At 46.1% G+C, this 20,023-nt stretch overlaps 1 protein-coding gene across 1 annotated transcript in view; it reads right to left on the reverse strand.

The window, feature by feature from the left end:
- Positions 1-20,023, reverse strand: part of vegfc (vascular endothelial growth factor c) — a 40,050-nt gene that overhangs the window by 12,649 nt on the left and 7,378 nt on the right. Inside the window, exons 2-4 of the mRNA XM_083692971.1 lie at positions 10,704-10,917; positions 9,926-10,116; positions 7,092-7,231 (exon numbers count right to left, since the gene is read on the reverse strand). Coding sequence (XP_083549097.1) covers positions 7,092-7,231; positions 9,926-10,116; positions 10,704-10,917 — 545 coding nt within the window. The remainder of the gene's footprint in view (positions 1-7,091; positions 7,232-9,925; positions 10,117-10,703; positions 10,918-20,023) is intronic.

Raw genomic sequence — 20,023 nt, forward strand, 5'->3', positions numbered from 1 at the left:
CTAAGATCAGCCTGCCTTCAGAAGGAGGGCCCGGTTGATGTATGGCCCTGGTACAACATTCTGTCATCTGAGGGTGTCAGAGGGGTGGGGCTTGTGGCTAAAGAATGGCAATAACAAGATTAAGGAGGCTCACCAGATCATATCTAAGTCCTCCTTCAGTGTACAGTACAGGGCTTGTGCGATTCCACTGTCAAGAGTAAGCTTCCTGTACGGAGTTGTACTGTTTGCCTGATGGAGGCAATGAACTCCAGTGTTGTTTTTTAAAAACAAAGTTCCATTTGTCATCCAAGAGTAGCTGTATAATTTCTCTATCTAGTCTGCTCCAGGGGAGGCTGGTGGAGGTAGAAATCGGAGGACGGGCTCATTGTAATGCATGGATGGAATGAGGAATGGTATCAAACACGTGTCTGCTCCCTCCTTCACGAACCACGGTCTGACTGAGTATTAGTGACGGCATACTTCTCCATAACAAACTATAGGATGTCTGGGCGCACTTCAGGAAAACAAATACCTGTTTCTCATTTTAAAAAGCATTTAGAATACAACGATGCAAACAGATGTCGGTTTAATTCATGTTTTGGGTTTGTCTATCCAGCAGAAACAGAAACAGTCCTTTGGCTATTGGCGCTGTGAAATAAAACACATTTGTAAAGTGGGCCTGAAACGCTGCGGTGGTGAGCTACAGGTCTGAAACGCTGTGGTGGTGAGCTACAGGTCTGAAACGCTGTGGTGGTGAGCTACAGGTTTGAAACGCTGTGGTGGTGAGCTACAGGTTTGCGGGATCGTCAATATGTTTTCAATTCCCGTATGCTGCAGTGGCTCAGAAAGACAGCACATTCCTATTCCATAAAAAAAAAGAAAGAGGGAAAGAAAGAGAAAGAAAGGGAGAGAAAAACCCCTGCCATGTTCGCGGTTGTGGAGGAAGACCTGTTATCTGATGATGACTACCATGTGACTTGCACCTTGCATAATCCAAGCCAGACGTGTCCGTTTAGACGGGGCAAGGTGTCCAAATGATAATATATAGAACACCTTTCTTCTGCTTTCTTCTGCCGATAGACTCACATGAGTAGCCCTTGATTAATACAACCCCCCGGCCACATCCTGTCAGGGCTTAGCAGTGATGTACAAGCCTGTCCTGGAATGCAATAAGTGAAAGAAATAACATCCATACAAGAAGAAGTTACACAATGTGCAGCAGGGGCTGTCTATCCGAGTTATCCTTCCTGATTGGGTGATATAGTACAGCCATGTACATATGCTAGGTATTACAGCACTGTCCTGTCCTGGGGGTACCTATAGTAACTCTCCTTTCTCACTCCGATTTATGGCACGGGTCTACGGCGTCCACATTCCATACTCCAGGCGTCATTCTTGAATGCAATCCACCACTGGTAATCTTTCGGTGTGAAACACTCTTTACATTTATCCATCATAGCAGTCATACTGTAAATCAGGGCCAGGAGTCGTTCCTGGTCAGGAAAAAAAATCCCCCCTGGGCCCTAATCCTAAAAAACGACTCTCACTCACCATTTTCACAACGCAGAGGATCTGAAGCAAGGATAGTTAAGTATTACACAATCTATTTCAAATGGGAGCCAATTGAAAGGCTCGCTACGTCTCTTGGTGTCTGTCAGGGCCGTAGACATAATTGGCTCAAGCTTAATGTTTGTTGGCACAGTGCTACATTCCACTGACTGGCGACACGACTCCAGGCTGGATATCGTCGTAGGTAGCAGGTCGGGCACTCTTACCATTCCCGCTAGTTTAGCTAACGACTAATTGTTTATCCTTAAACTACAGTTTGTTTTCCCCATGCCGGTGACTCACAAAGCTCTCAGTCCCAAACCGCAGCGAGCGAGTTTGAAGCCTTTTGCCAAGCTTTCATAATCATTACCACCGGTTTTCATATCGTGCTGCCCTGAGCTCAGATAAGGAAAACACGCTGTAATATGTGACATTTGAGATGACCTGCCGACGAGGCTGCAGGTTCAAAGCATTTCTCCCTTCTTGGAGCAGGAGATAATTCAGGGGAGTATCTCCAGTACAGTGTGTGTGGCTCTCTTTAGTGCTGGGACTAGACATACAGCCCACCCTTATGTGTTACTGCTGTGTTACTGCTGTGTTACTGCTGTGTGTTCATGCTTGCGATAATACTAGCAACTACCATCAGAATCAGAATTCTTTTATTTGGTAGTATATTTGCACATACAGGAAATTGACTTGGTGAGGTTGGTGCATGGACATAAAAAGCAAATATAAGACATTTACAAAATAGCAAAATATGAACAAAATAGCAATAACAAATTTACAAAAAAAGAGCAGCAGAACAACACATCTTGTAGGCTGTGACGAGACGGTGACGGTGCTGAGGAGACCAGGCAGGATGTTACACAGGCAGGATGTTACACAGGCAGGATGTTACACAGGCGTGATGTTTGCCTCGCTGACAGTTGACCAACTTATACTTTGATGATTCAATGCAATATTCACACTGACCAATACCTGACCAATGACCAATACCTGACCAATGACCAATACCTATACAGATTGGTGGGACTACATCCTGTATGCAGATAGAACTCTGCTTGTATATATGAATGTATCCAGTTCATTCACAAGAGTGTAAGTAAATAAGTACAAACCGATGTAAAGGTCCCACTGAGAAACAGACGGATCACGTCGTTACTAACCCTCCACGAGACCTACACAACAAGACCCACGACACCTGTTCAAGTCTTTAGCAGCTGAACCAGCAGCCCAAACCAATCAATCCTAATTAGCCCCTACAGCTTAATTTGGTCCTATTTCAGAATCCCATAACGATTCCGGGGATGGATCGGTCTAGACTCGGCCTATTAGGTCAGAGCTGGACATTGCACAGCTTCTACTCCTTGTTTCAGCAATCAGAACCTGGGCACGATGCAACCAGACCCTTGCTGGCACTCAAGGAGGAGAGGAAAGCCAAAGCCAAAGAAAAACCCATGCAGAGACAGTTCTGGTCTCCGTAGGAACACATCTGCTTCTTCTTACCAGAGGTCCTGGCGATGCGCAGCACACAGAGGGGATGATGACGTGTCTAACCCGCCACCCCCCCTCTCCACCCCCCCTCTCCAACCTCACTTTTGTTATTGCAAGAGACGTGGAGAAAATACCATCGTGAAATATTAAATATCAATAAACAGCCTTCTCTCTCTCTCTCTCTCTCCCCTCTCCCTCTCTCTCTCTCTCTCTCTCTCTCCCCCCTCTCCCTCTCTCTCTCTCTCTCTCTCTCTCTCTCTCTCTCTCTCTCTCTCTCTCTCCCCCTCTCCCCCTCCCTCTCTCTGTCTCTCTCTCTCTGGATAGTGCAGGTTAGTTTCAAATTCTCTGACGGACTTCTGTGTCTTTAAGGGACCAACGACGGGCCTAAGCACGATTGTTGGCTTTGTTCCCCAAAAAGTTCTTCTATCATGTGATATGTAGATACGTCAGTCAGGTAAGTCACACAGAACATCACTGTAGATCAGTACACAGGCTTCTCTAGAGAGTGGAAGAAGCTGCTGCCTCATCCTACAGGGGGCTTGGTAACTGAAATAGCACTGTACGATTGTATCACTTATCAAACGTCAACAACAAGAATTCAACAATCAGTATAGCATTAAGACATCTGTGGTAATGGCACAGGAAGACAGACAGACAGACAGACACACATCCACCTCCTTATCTAAGATCAGCCTTGGAGGACTCTCATCCATATCTTGATTAACCTCCAGGACATGAACTCCTGAAGTGAGAAACCGCCCCCATGTTCTGTAGCCAGGCTCATGTCTGCCATAGGATCTGTTGGCCATGCGGTAGTGACCTGGCTCATGTCTGCCGTAGAATCTGTTGGCCATGCGGTAGTGACCTGGCTCATGTCTGCCATAGGATCTGTTGGCCATGCGGTAGTGACCTGGCTCATGTCTGCCGTAGGATCTGTTGGCCATGCGGTAGTGACCTGGCTCATGTCTGCCGTAGAATCTGTTGGCCATGCGGTAGTGACCTGGCTCATGTCTGCCATAGGATCTGTTGGCCATGCGGTAGTGACCTGGCTCATGTCTGCCGTAGGATCTGTTGGCCATGCGGTAGTGACCTGGCTCATGTCTGCCGTAGGATCTGTTGGCCATGCGGTAGTGACCTGGCTCATGTCTGCCGTAGGATCTGTTGGCCATGCGGTAGTGACCTGGCTCATGTCTGCCATAGAATCTGTTGGCCATGCGGTAGTGACCTGGCTCTTGCTGCAATAGCGGCCGCCCATCTGGGACCGATCTGGGGCTCCTGGCACTGTTCCTCCGGTCACCACAAGCACCACAGTGTCAGGATATGGAGAACTCTGGAGCATACCAATCAACAGCTCAGACTGCCATTGCAAATACGCTTTTTATACATTTTGAGCTCTGGGAATGAGTAATTTATCGGCATGCTGACACGCGTCATGAACGGGCAGAAGGCTAATCCGTCAGTCGCTGGGTTGACGCGAGGGCGGTAAACATTTACGTTAGACACAATACAGCGCATTTTAGAAAAGTCTGGAAATAGAGAGGAAAAGTGAGGGCGCGTGACTGGAAGAATTCACGGGACCGAGGACTGGTGTACTTTCACTGCTTTGCATCGTCGCCATTTGGGGTAAACATTGTAAACACCGTTGAGGGTGATGGAACAGGGGCTAGATGAGGTGAACGTTCAGGCTAGCGCAGGCTGCCGTAAAGGCATCTACTTTCAGTTTTGAAATGAGGTAGTTATTTAGTTATAGTTATAGAGTTATAGTTAGTTATTTAGTTAGAGTTATAGTTAGTTGCTGCACATCATGGGCCTAGCATTAGTGGGTTAGTGACAGTGCAGTGGGTTGGATGAGGCCAGTGAAAGCTCTGTGTGTATGTTTGTTGTCGTACGCCTGCTATTGTTTCTAAATGAAAGCCATCTTGATGAGGTCATGCTCTGCTGTTTACGAGGTGTTGTTGCTGAGCCTGTCCTTTCTCAGGGAGCTGCCCCCCCCCCCCCCCCTCTCAGCTGCTGTATACACACATCAGCATCGCATGGCTATGTATACATTGCATAGCATAGCTACGTATGCAGTACATATACAGTGTATATACATTACAGCTTCCCTGGCATGGTGACAGACTATTCCCTCTCCTCTGCTGTAGACAAACATCAGCACTGCTACAACAACAACAAAAAACTTGTAGCATTGTGACTGCCGATGGCCCCTGGTCTGAGCATTGATTACTTTATCTTATGACTGATGGATAGATGATTCACTTACAGCAAATAAGTTTGTTTAAGTAAGTTGCTTTGGATAAAGGCGTCTGCTAAATGCCGTAAATGTAAATGCTCTACATTACACACAGCTTGTCCCCTATCTCCTCCAGCAATAACACACACCAGGGTGTGCTGGGTTGTGGGTATCGGAATGGCTGTGATGTCACGGGCACGAGGTGCAGCTGAATGCAATCGACCATCACAGCTGTTCGGATATCCAAGATATCGTCGCACGCCCTTGAGTGTGTCAGTGGTTTGTTTACAGGTTTACACCAGAGCAGCGATTCTGACGACAAAGCGATGGTGCTCATGGGGTTTTTTCAGTTGAGAGTTTTTGTAAACAGTCTAAAAATGCATCTGCTTATTTTGGAAACGCTGCACGCAGTATTCAACAATCCCATTGGACTATTTCTCATTGCGTCTATTCGAAAACATGAAGGTAAAGATTTGATAAATTTTTGCACACAGAGAACAGAACGCCTGGCGCCCTGACAGACCCATCCCCTCCTCTGACCCAGACATACTGCTGCCAGTACTCAACTCAACACAGTATAACCCTAGTATACAGTACCCACCTCAACACAGTATAACCCTAGTATACAGTACCCACCTCAACACAGTATAACCCTAGTATACAGTACCCAACTCAACACAGTATAACCCTAGTATACAGTACCCACCTCAACACAGTATGTACTGTATCCTAGGGTTACACAGTACTATGCAGTGCCTGAACACTACAGCCCACCTGGCATGGTGACAGACCATTCCTTCTCTACTGTAGACAAACACAAAGCAGAGACCTTCACATGTACAGTGCAGCTCGTCCCGGAGCCTCTGGAAGCAATATCCCCCCAGACTTGTTCTGATTAGGACAAACAGTAAACACCCCAGACTGCAGCCCCCAGACAAACTACTGTGAGCTGCTTAAGGTAAATGATGCAGCGTGAGGACCTGGGCCGGGGCCAAGGCCCAGTGTTCATTCTGGGTCACTGACGTGCGTGCAGACAGCGTGAGCAGACGTCTCCTAAAGCAACAGCTCCCGGGCGGCTGCGTGCTACGCAGGTAGGATGCTATAAAAAGTGAAATTCAACCCCTGCGATACGTAACGGCCTCGGAGATCTGATGAAAGGCGTTGTTCTGTAAACGCCGTCCTCACGCCGGGGAACGACCGGAGCCCGGCTCATCGTTCGGCTCTACGTGGAGCGCTGCCCTGGCTAAGATGGAAAGTTCATTAAGAACCCCCTCCCTCCCCCTCCCCCCCACCCGAAGGTGACTTCCAGTAGTAACACTTCCTGTAACAACACACTGACAGGAAGCGGTCAGAGGACAGAGACAATAGCTGTCCACTCTTAATTGGTCGACGTGAGCGTCAATATCGGTACGAAGGAGAGGAGCATTGCAGTACAACCCAGACCGTGACTATCCAAAGCACACATGCATTTCGCCACAGTAGGCTCCGATGGGAGTACCAGGATCCAAAACTCACTGGAAAACTGGGAGAGTTGCTGAAACTGGGGGCTTCTGGCTAGCATGCTGACAGCCGAGACAGTGTGTTTAGGTTTCTTTAGTGGGAGAGCCGTCCACCGGTTGAAGCCTCGGACACGTCCGTGAAATCTGTGAGCGGTTGTGGAAGTGTATATCCTGCCCTGCGGTGGCGTGTGCAATGTTTTCTTTTCACTTAGTGTGGAGAAGTCCTTGTGTGACAGACATCTGGTCAAATGCTTTTAACAATTCATTCAATGGACCCCATGGCCACGAAAGCACAAAAGACTGAATACAAATAAATGAAACAAGAAGGGAACACTTACTCTGGTAGAGCCCGTCGTATGATTGAGTGCACTTGTTTGTAAACGTCCAGTTTGGACAGGCATCGACACAAGGTGTGGTTGGCGAAGCTGATGGTGACTGGCTTAGTTCCGTGTGTGATGGGGACGGTGATCTCAAACAGCTGAGGGGGAGAAAGACAGAGAATGAGTTGATGAGTGTCAGCCACTGCAGTGCTTTCTACATGTGCATTTGGTAACAGCTACATTTAAGCTGCTCCTATTCCCCTGGAGTAACACTGAGTGAACTCATATATAGACCACCTAAAATGGTCCTTCTTCCATTTGTGAAAAACTACGACTGGAGAAAGAACTGTGGAAGCCTTTTCCGGTACATTTAAGAAAGCAATCTCTAAATTGCATTGTGCAATGTTTTACACTGTGTTGTTGCTAACGTAACTACAACACAACTACACAAACATAATGACAACATTGTTGCCCAGGTATCAGAGCGTCCTAGTGGGAGCAGACATGTTTCTCTCCTCAACTTGCTGTAACGGTGCAACCTGACTTGATTCATCTTTTGCCATAGTTTCTGAGCAGCACTCTGGTCAGGATCATTTGTGAGCTGATGATTACATCTAAAAACAGCCCAATGAGAGGGGCTAAGTATGGGAGGTTGTGCAACTCCAAGTTCACATATTTTCTGACATCCAACCCACACTGTATATAAACTCTAACCACAATTACACACCACATTAAAGTGAGAGAGCAGCAGAGAGAAGAGAAAGAGCGTTATATAATCTCTGTGGAAGCTTACGCACTACAACAGCGTGTCACACCCCCGGCTGACCTAAAGACAACAAACACACAAAGACAAAGACAGTTTTATTGGCCATGCAATCAATTCTCATCAATTGTTGGAATGTGGTAATTTTTGCACACACCCCTTGTTAGTTTGGCAACACACACGCCAGAACGTCCTTTAAGGCGTCTTGATGTACTCTACCCACAATCACTGTGCTTTCACATCTGGAGGAAATGAGCGCAAACAAAGAGCTCCTGGAAGGTCACTTATACTGTACGCAAAGTTAATCAAGACTGATGGAGAACGCGCACGGTATAACCTGCCTTGTGGATTCGTAAATCAATTGATCCGGAAAATTCACATTCTGGTCAACATGTTATGAACTCACAAAACACAGCTTACTGAACCAAACCAGCGCCTGTCTGTTATTCAACCATTTACTCTTTCAAGTAATGCTCAACCAATCATTGAGTAAACCTGCAAAGTGTGTGCCTGCCAGTCGGACCACTAAATGAGTTCCCAGAGGCGTTTAAAGTCCAGAGTCTGAATCACTCTGCACGTTGTCTGGATTCATCCGAGGACAGAGTCTGAGGTAACTGGATGTTGGACTGATGCATTTAACAAGGCATTAGTTCTGGGAGAATGGACCAGGAAAGTCAATGCCCACAGGTAATCTGCAGGTAATCTGCGGTCATGGAAATGGACACAACATACAGTACGGTGTCACTTTTCTGAGCTGAACTGGCTTCTCTCCTCTTTTCCTTGCATCCTCTCTCCTCGCTTCCTTCTCAAAACCCATTGGAGGAAAAGATCCAAGGTTCCTCCCCTTAGATATTCTCCTCCAATGCATTTTGAGGAAGATGCGAGGCAAAGAGGAAGGACTACTGGGACGCGAAGTGTATCTGTTACGAAAGAGTTACAACCTTTGCTGCGTAGGCTGCATTCAATCAAACTCCCAATGCGGACCAAATGGAGTAGCTCCGACTTAACATGCATGCTTACTTAAATCAAAACAGTGCATGCTCAGCAAACATTGCTCAAGTACTTGCATTATTTAACACATGAATCTATGCTGCATTATTGAACCGCAGGTATGAATTTCTTGCCTCAATCTTTTTTAATCTTTCAATCTTTTTTTTCTTTAGAAATACATAAAACATTCAGTCCATGCTCACCACTCCTCTTAACAGGTTTTATCTGTATTGATCAGGGAGCAGTCCTTGGCAGAATCTGCAGACGTATCCTATCGAACATGGCATCTGTCTGGTTTATGTTGATGCATACTGATTCCCCGAGTCAGCGTCGTCGCAGCGTAAACACAAACATCAGTACCACAGATCAGGTCTCGGCCATACGATCGCCCTATCGTAAAACCCTGCCTTATTGAGTTGCACAGAGGCTCGAGGCTCTGCACGCCACAGCAGCAGTTTTATGCTCGGGCCTTGACCAGGGCAGCCTCTACGAGGACCCCGACTGTGAGTGTGTCATGCTTTAAATCACAGGGAGTCAGCATCGCCCTGCTAGGGTCAGCCCACCCATCATAAGTGGGCAATTAAGAGAGGCCAGCCTGCTAATAACACACACACAAACTCACCCGAGACCCCCTACCCTGTGTTTAACCCCCTAAATCAAAGTGCGACACTAGGGGTGAGATCACCAAACCAGGAGAGCAGAACTAAACACAGACATCAACTCTCAGCCGTTGTCAGACCATTTATACATTCAGTGCATCATGTGCATCATGTGCATCATGCAGTGCATTGCTTTTTGCATCAGTCATTTAAACCGGTTTTAACCGGTTTTAAAACAGACAACCAGTTCATGTGGCTTACTGTGTCTAATCGTTTTCAGCCTTGCTGGCTGTTCAACCAATGAAATCAGGGTGTGGACAGTAGCCAATCATTGTTGAATCATGCCCCAGAGAGCAAAGAAAACAAGCTGACACTGTGGCCTTCGCAAAGTAGAGTTGATTGGCGTTGTTTTAAGAACAATGCCCCCCCCCCCCCCACACACAGACACACACACACACACACACACACACACACCCACGGCCCCCAGGCTTGTGACTCACGGTCTTGCTGATGTAGGAGGAGCTGATGTTCATGCACTGGCGCTCCTCGCTGTTGCAGCAGCCCCCACATCTGTAGACAGACACGCAGGGTGGTTTATAGAAGGTGTTTGTAGCCGCCCCAAACTCTTTCCCCACATCTAAACAAACTTCTCGTGGCATGCACAGGGTCTTTCTCCACTCTGACTCAATACCTGTTGGATGCACGTTGAGAGATCAGACAGGAAGACGAGACGCATTAAAATGACAGCAATTCATGGACAACTGTAATTTTTGCACATCCTGTATCTACTTAAGGGCATGCATCTCACAGTCCTGCCAACCCCTTGGAAAAAAGGTTCGACCTAAGCACCAGTTTGTTTTTCGGCTTGCCTTGTTTCTTATTGCGGAACAGTTTTTGGTGCCATATGTAACCACTTTCGGATCAAAGTAGAACCCTTTGGCACCAGAGAGTTCTACATGGAACTGAGAAGGGTTCAACATGGCACCAAAACGCCGTCTCCAGGGACAAGCCGAATAACCTTTTTGGTCGTAGACAGAACCTGTTTTCTGTGTTTTTGCTAAAGACATGCATCACATGAAATCCAACAGCACATCATGCACTAGACACAAACAAATAGTCAATCAGTTGCATTTTCTGAGGTGATTTAAAAAAAAAAAAAAAAAAACTGCTCTAATTTGTCAACATGCCCTTAGCCAAAAAGTCACCATAAGGCCAAACATCTTAGACATGCCAAAAATTATTTTAAAAACATTTATTTTTTCCGAAAACGGAACTTACTTTTCAGAACATCCAAGTTGAGGTAAGCGGCGGCGAATGTGAGGGGCTCTTCCGACCGCGTTTCCGTGGCAACGTGTTCCTTCGGGGGGAAACGGGCTCCCCGTCTGGACCGGCATTTGAGCGCGGTCCAGTAGCTCGGGTAAACTATCCTCATCAGCTCATCCACGCTGGCCGCGGACCTCAGCTGCTCCTCAAGGTCGGGCTCTGAGGCTTCCTGAACAGACAGAGAGGGAGAGAGACACTATATTAGGCAATGCTGGACTGCAAGTGTTATCAGTAATGGACAGCAACATGTACAATTTACAGAGGTGGCCATGTTTGTTTTGAGGAGACCTCCCACAGAGCGTGGTAAATAACAGGTTAGGGTATGATAGAGTAACACTGTTTGCTGATAACTGTGTTGTCTTAACTGTAGCTACTCCTCTGACGCAATATAAGACAGCGATCTGATCCGATTGTTCACGCAACTATAACATGTCCATTCAGAGGTTGTTAAAAATGAATTTCATGACCATGGTTTCGGCTCAAGTACATGGTTAGTGCAATGTGTTCGACTTTGGAGATGTAATGATTAACATTAAGTTAACTTGACAGTTAATGGATGTGGTGTAATCAAGTGAACTGTATACTCTCTGTGTGCACTTAGTCACTGATTCCATGGCAAGAATAAAACCCAGATATGATTTGTTGTGGCCCATAGTACCTTCACACACCCACCATGAACTCCTATGGACCACTTCAGTCTAATAGCTTATCCAAAGCATTATGATAAAAATGTGTAGTCATTCTGACTCAGTGCCATTCAATTTAAATTGCGCTACCTTGATAAGTTATATCATATAAGTGCAGACCAATATTCCATGGACTGACAGAGGATATCTCTCACAACCAACAAACTGCTTTCCATACGTCCTTGTAGCTGTAGGCCACAGATATCTTTATCACTGTTGCCGACGCTTTCAGCACCCAACTGTCCCTCGCTGGCCGTCCAATTGACAGCCTGCTTACTCAGTAAGCCGAGCAGGGTGTTAAAACCCGGCCTGGGATTTGAGATGAAACGGTGTCCGCAGCGAGAATGTTCATCGCTCCACAACCCTTCCAACCCGCCACCCCTCCCAGACCTAACCCCTCCCCCGGGGGAATAGGAGTTTGCAAAGTGTGAAAACATGAGTGCTGTCTACAGGCCAGCCAGGAGTCGCCGATGAAAAGTGATACCGCTGTCTGGAACATTCCAGGAAGCATGCCCAGTTACCCCCATGACTGATCACCCCCAACGATAAAAAACACTGACCCCCCCCCCCCCCCCCCTCCATTTGTCTCTGAGGTGTCAAAAACTGAAAGTAAGAAGAACAAAAGTGAAATAAAAGTTGTTAAAATACTCCCCCAAGACGTACTGTTGAATCGGATCTACCGTAGCAATCCATCATTTGTTATGGTCGTCGACCGACTATTACGGATTCTACTGAGTATCTGTCCGTGCTCGGCATGGCCGTCACGTTTACAGATGGAGATGTTACATCTAAATGGCCTTCATCAAACTGTGTGATATGAATACAAACATGCGGTAGCCTTGGTGATTTTGCTCATAAATCCACCACGTATCTACATAAAGTTGTCGACTGACCAAGTACAAATCCCTTAACTGCTTGGCGGTCAGATAAATTGTAAATAAACGACTTGTATGTTTCTCTTTGAAAGTGTGGGATGTTTAGAGTTTTCCAACTTTGACAGGGTTTGAAAATAGCACAAAGATACAAAAAGCATTGAGTTGGTCCAAGATGCTGTAAATCACAGAGGGACTTGATAGTTTGATAGTTGTGCTGTTTGTTAGTCATGAGTCCCTCTAAATCCTCAGTAATACTAAGCAGATTGCATTGTTTGTCTAGGTAGTATTATAGGGTAGACAAACTATACAGATATGTTAGAACTTACTATTAGTACGACACTGTACTAAGGTACACCCTACGTTCCCCTGTCCCTGTGTGTGTGTGTGTGTGTGTGTGTGTGGGGGGGGGGGGGGGTCACAGCGATGAGGGCATCTTTTTCCCGAGCCAGCTAGCTTTCTCATCAAAGCATCACGTCAAAAGGAAGAATTCAATTCCTCGTAGGAAACAAGCATTTCTTCCCACATTTATCACCCTCCTATTTGTTCAGGAAACTGAAACAGCCACCCAAAAAGGACTGAACAAGACTATTGTATTAGACTGCCTCCATGGCTTTGTTGACAATGGTCCCAGAGACAACACACACTGGTCTGTTTCCTACCAGAAACAATGGAGTATGTGTGTGTGTGTTGGGAGGGGGGGCGGGGGGGTACTGTACAAACACATTCACACATTGGTCTATCCCAGGCCTAATGTTCAATTACTTGGGGGTGAAAAAAACCTCTCTGACGTCATAAATACAATCTTAAGAGCAAACAATAAACAAAACGCTGACCCAAATAAACGTGCCGTCAACCCAAAATAGAAACCATTGTTGTTTTACGATTGGCATGGGAGAGAAGGGCGAGAGAGCCTACATGAACACAAAGAGAGAGAAGGGCGAGAGAGCCTACATGAACACAGAGAGAATGAGGCTATGAAGTGGAATCCATACCAGAGAGTCGACGATGACCACAGCGAACACTGGACTTACTGTGCTGCTACTAGAACATCATAGTGTACCATCGACCATGTGAACATCAAAACAACACAAAGGCCTCATTTAATCCAGCAGAGAACACATTGATGACACTTGCATGGACTACTCTGACTAGGTCTGTGATGGGAAGCCTGATCTCACAGGATGTGAATGACTGTGAGGAGGATAATACAGTCTGGATAAAAGAATGTTTCAACAGGCCCCACTCAGGGTTCATCTGACACTCCTGCTGGTAATGGAATTCACTGGTACAAGGAGGGGTGATGACTGATGAACAGTAGAGGAACAAAGTAGAGGAACAAGATTACGACATGAAGAGAAGGACAGGAAACGGTGATGACCACAAATGTCGGTTATTAAATGCCACTGTGGTTTAATCATCAGCATGTCTGCCAAAGGCTACTGTGTTAGCACCTGGACACAATGTTTGACCTCTGACCCCAAGCCTGGTAACTGTGGCCTTGTCCAGAAACAACCTCATCGCCCCTTCTCTTGAGCAAGATGGTGACATTTCCACCAAGCCTGTCTGTAATCCTCCAAAATCCACCCTTGATTCTTCACGTCTTCTATGCATCTCCTCAGAAATCCCCTTTGGACTTTCTCCTCCAAATACACTTTTGGAGGAGCAATACAATCATTGTGCTTACTCCCAGTAATACAAGTGTCTGGGGTGAAGAGGCTCGGGGTAGTTTCTGGACAAAGCAAGCATTATAAATCCAACCAACTTTGTTCACTCATTTGATGCAATTACACGGGAGTGTGGTGGCATTAGTGCAGAGATATGAAAAGGCTGAAACATCATTGTGAGGTTTCGTATAGTATGATTTTAAGGGGTTTTTTTCCAGTGAAAAACCACAGTTTGGGCTGGAGGCTACGACACGATTTGTGCCTCCACTGACGAAGCAGAAAGACCACAGGTTTCTGGGTAAAGTGCCAGCCCTGTTCTGTGTCACCGCCTGGAGGCTTCCTCATCCAACAACTCAAACTGTTCCCTCCCTCCCTGGAATCACCTGAGAGTCAATGATTCCACTGGTGTTACCATCATTAAAATAGTATCTATCGACCTCATCAAGGGGCAGTGACACAAATTAAGCCCAGCTCTTGAACTACAACATAGTTCCAAGGATGTTTTTTTAGTCCAGGGTTACAGGCTAGCAGGCTTAATATGGGTCAGAGAGACAGACTCTAAATGTATTATCATGAGGCGTATGCTGTATGATCTGTTATGATCTCCTGTTTAACCTGAAGACGTCACCTAATGTGATTTCAGTATCGAAGTGACAATTTGTGTGCAAAGAGTTGACAAGATGTTTCCATTTGTTTAATTTTCTGAAAAAAAAAGGTCAGAATCAATGACAACACAGTCAAAATATTGTCTAAATCAGATGATATTTAATCTTGCCAAATTATGACGTCTACGGTAATATGTAATTTCTAACAATATAATCTAATGATGGCATATTGAATATAAAACACCCATGACTGACAATTGTTCCCTTCGGGGCAAACAATCATCTTGATAACCAGAGTTGGCAGTAGGGCTTTTTTTCGACCATTATCTTTGATTTCAACAGAATAACCGCAAAGCCTCAAACTTTTCTGTCCCTCGCGAGTGATGCAGTTTGATCCTGTCCATTTTTCTGTCAATTCTTGAAATGATTTCTGGGTAGTGTGCCACCTCCCAAATCTGTTTCAATTCAAGAAATAACAATAGCTCATTATTATCACTTGTGTATTAACATAGAAGTTACCAAACATCCCGATTTGGTGTGAGTCAGATCAGGGAGTTTCAGTATGCTGAAGGTTGATCGATTCCAAAGACATGAAACTGTAAAGCTGTATCCACATATGTCAAACCATTCAAGATATACTAAAGAAAACCAGCAACCATGACTGACCAGACTGACCATGACTGACCACTTTGAAGCCTGTTCATCATCCATGTGTGTGTAGTAATATATATATATATATACCATGAGATTACGGGATGGGATGGCGCAATGATGGCAACAACAGAGATGAGGATTGTGTGTGTGTGTGTGTGTGTGACGGTGTGCATGCACAGGTACCTATACCTGTACAAACATAGGAACACATGGAGCATCTGTTCCAAGCATTACTTTGATCTATATTTATCAGCCTCCCAGGACTGGATCTGAGCGCCCTGCTCAGGAGAATGGACTTACAGTTTGAGAGCACTGACACGAAACCACTGGAGGACCAACGGCTTCTTTTGTGAGAACCAATGCCGACAAAGGTAACTCTACAAATACCTTACAAAAACTGCAGCGATATCAGAAAATCAACTGAAGGCCAAATGAAAATAAAAAAAATGTCTGACATCGACAAATACAACCCCGTATCGGACCTTGGATCCTAAAAATTAGGATGGCAATCGCCACAGAGAGAGATGGGAAAGGAAACAGAGATTCCATCGTACCTCAATCTGTCTAATGTGAATGTAACCCAAGATCAGGGACGCCCTAAACCAACCTCACATGAACTGCGCCCGAGAGAGAGACACAGGTCTGTCTGCTCAGAGGAGCATACTCATTTAAATAATGGCCTTCATCACTGGCTCTTGTTCCTTGTGATTGAGTTATTCCCAGTGGTAGGAAACTCAAACACAGCCCTCATGTACATCATGTTACAGCTCATCATCCCAGCCACATCCTCCCTAGCGCACACACACACACACACACGCGCACACACACACGCAGACACACGCACACGCACACGCACACACACACACACACACACACGCAGGCACACACACGCAGACATACGCACACACACATGCACAAACACACACACGCACACACACACACACACACACACACTTATTTGCCTTCCTTGTGGAAATGTTTTTTCCAGCTGTGGAAGCTGTTACAGCCATTAGAATAAAACCAGCACCATGAACGCCACAGCAAATAAAAGCTGATATGGTCCAGGACGCCGGTGTCCGTCAACACAGGTTTGGCCTTACAAGCCCAATAAACCAGTCACCAAACAACCACCAAACAATCTCTCAGCAGAACCTTGAGGCATTGGCAGAGCCAGAAAAGAGAGCCGACGGGAGGATATGAGGGATGTGTTTGTAGTGCGGTTAGATACGAAAACATTTACTGTTCATGCCTTGTTGCTTGGGGTGCCTACGGTGTAATCAAGCCAGTGTTTTTACCTCTCTCTATGAGACCGGGGGAGGGGTGGGGGTAACGTCACAGCCCGCCTTCTGAGACCCCTTCCAAGGTGTTCTGGCTGGTCTTATGGTGTGAGAACAGCAGCCTCCACTGGTCTACCAAGTCTACTGAGGTTTCCTGAGGCGTGTTTTCTGATTGCATGGGGCACTATGGCAATACTGTCAACAAACATGGCAACTTAAGTTTGAGGTAACTACATCTTAGCTAATCTAGTTAGATCGTATTTTGAGTGGAATATCCCTTTAACCCCGGCTATCAACTGACACGACAGAGTGACACAGAAACGAGTAGACAGGAGTAGACAGGGGATTGCGTTCAATCTAGGCTTTTTTTTAAATGGTCGGCAGTGATTTTTAAAGCTTGAGACCTAATGAACACGGTTGCTGTTGAAGGCCATGTTGAGAGCCGTACAGATAAGCAGAGGGAGTCCCAGGCGTCATGGTAAACAGTGCAGTGTGAGGTGTGTTTGCCAGACCGCGGGGATTACGTCATGACTTGTTGTGTGAGCGCTGGAGTGCTGCGGTTACTTGTTGGCAGCTGTGGTGTGTGTGTGCGTGTGCATGATTGTGTGTGTATGTGTGCGCGTGTGTGTGCATGATTGTGTGTGAGTGTGCATGATTTTGTGTGTGTGCATGATTGTGTGTGCATGATTGTGTGTGTGTGTGCGCGTTTGCATCTGTGTGTGTGCATGATTGTGTGTGCACGTGTGCATCATTGTGTGTGTGTGTGTGTGTGTGTGTGTGTGTGTGATTGTGACACTGCAGTGTGTCTTCAAGCCAGGCGTACGGCTCACAATCCTCTCCTAAACAAACTCTTAATGAATCCCAGGACGCCAGGACGCCAGGACCCCGGCTCCCAGCGGCTTCTGACGAGGAGACCACCTAGGTGGTATTATTGTTATCAGCAGTGATGTCAGGGGCACTTGCAAAGACACCATGGCCCTTAAACATGCACCCAAAACAAGCAAAACAAGCAGGGAATTCCATAAAGTGACACTTTGTTTTACACTCGTGATAAACAGAACAATAGAGATTACTCAAGTAGAACAATAAATGTTAGAATAACACTCCAATACAACTATGTGGGTTTGGACACTGAGTATCGCAATGGAGCAATATGTCTGTGGCATGCACCAATAAAGACTGATGTTTAGACAAAGGCAGACGGTCCAGATCAGATAATAATACTGCGGGTTGGGGTTAAGGTTGGAGTTAGGGTTGGGGTTGGGGTTGGGGTTAGGGTTGGGGTTGAGTAGGGTTGGGGTTGGGGTTAGGGAATAAGGAAATACTTAAACGTGATGTGAGCTCAGCCTCCGCTGGACCAGTGGAAGCCTCTGACCTCTGACCCCAGCATCTGAGGTCCTGGGGACTTGAGAGGTCCTCTCTTTCTTTCTTTCTTTCTTTCTTTCTTTCTTTCTCTGAACTCGAGCCTTGAAGGAAAACAGACCCAGGCTGGGAGGCCTTATTGTTCCCTCTCCCTGACTCCTCTTTGTGTGCTTCTCAAATGGCCTGTCCACACACACACACACACACACACACACACACACACACACACACAGAGAAACACACACACACACACACACAGAGAAACACACACACACAGAAACAAACACACACACACACACACACACAGAAACAAACACACACACACACACACCAAATGGCCTGTCCTTATGTCCGTGGCATGCTCAAATAATCCCTGAATCAAACTGTCAGTCACCTCAACAGCAGGAGCTGCGTTTAAAGGCACACACACTCTCAACGTCAGGAGGTCAAGAGTTGAGGTGGAGTGGTGGGAACACACACACACACACACACACACACACACACACACACACACACACACACAGACACACACACACACACACACACACACACAGAAACACACACAGAAACACACACACACACACACACAGAAACACACACACACACACACACACACACACACACACTCACACAGAAACACACACTCACACAGAAACACACACACACAGAAACACACACACACACTCATGCACAACGCCAGAGACTCTTCTTGAATCAACTCTCAGACTAACCGTCGATTGATGGATGTTTTTTGTGTGCTACTGTTTTTGAGTAGTAAAACATGTGTGAGGTGTGTAGCTGTGGTCTCCATATGAAGACAGAAACAGGACGGCCAGGGTTGGGACCTCCTGACGAGAGACAAGGACAGAAAGACAAGGACAGAAAGACAAGGACAGAGAGACAAGGACAGAAAGACAAGGACAGAAAGACAAGGACAGAGAGACAAGGACAGAAAGACAAGGACAGAAAGCTGGCTGATTTAGAAGAGGAAAGCGTGTCCCTTCCTCTTGGTGCTGTGTGTTTCAGAACTAGTCGTATCTAGGCTCTAGTCGTATCTAGGCTCTAGTCGTATCTAGGCTCTAGTCGTATCTAGGCTCTAGTCGTATCTAGGCTCTAGTCGTATCTAGGCTCTAGTCGTATCTAGGCTGTACGGTTGATATAGATATTATGATTCACGCCTCCTTCATAAACAGAACTAATTATCCCCGTTGCTCTGCTGTAACATGAAATCTAATATTTAATATCGGTTTCTCTCTGGGGAAATTTTGGAGAACTAAGACATAATCTTAGATTATAGATTATAGATTATAGATTATAGATTATAGATTATAGATTATAGGTAAATGCCAGTAAGTAAAGTAGAGGACTAGGAGTTGGTAATCTGATGATCAGTATGCTCACAGCAAAACAAACCAGGCTGTATTACCACTTTGCAGATTGCTTTAATTTTCCTAGTCTGAAAATGCCTATTTTACGGCCTGGGGTTGGTCTACGGCCTGGGGTTGGTCTGGTGGAGGGACTGCATGGGATTGAATTCTTCACTGGTGACACACACCTCTCCCCTTCTCCTGGTCTCCTTTCTCTTTCTTTCTCTCACTTTTTGTCTGGTCAATAAAAGGGTGTAAATCCCACTGTTTCTTTTAAAGACCTGGGGGGGTCCTCGGGGTCCAGGGGGTTCCTCGGGGTCATGGTGAAAAAGAGGGTTCTATTACCTGGGGAACCTTTGAGCCCCTCATTTTACAGGTAGCCTCAGCTGATGCATTCTGACCTCTGACCTCTACTCACCTCGCCGCTGCAGAATAGAGCAGTTTGTGTAAATCCTTCATAAGTGAGTTCCTTCTTACTTCTTAGTCTGAAGATGTGATACCCCACCCAGGTCCTCTTCAGGACCTCTGCAATGTGGGCCCCCCAATAAGCAGTAAATTACTGTCCGATATTTATACGGATACTATACATGAGCCTGTATTTAGTTTTTTTGTATTTTGGGAGATTTGGTCCATGTATTTGTTTAAGCATTAACCCCAATACCTTGAGAAAAGAACAGGCTTTGGCAGTCCCCCGTTCGCAAGGCGTGTGTTCTTTGTTAAGCACTGTGGTGCAGGAAACGCAGAGAAAGAAGCCGATTACAGCGTCACCGTTTTGCCAGAGAACA

This window comes from Argentina silus (genome assembly GCF_951799395.1).
Source record: "Argentina silus genome assembly, chromosome: 21".
Taxonomy (NCBI): domain Eukaryota; kingdom Metazoa; phylum Chordata; class Actinopteri; order Argentiniformes; family Argentinidae; genus Argentina; species Argentina silus.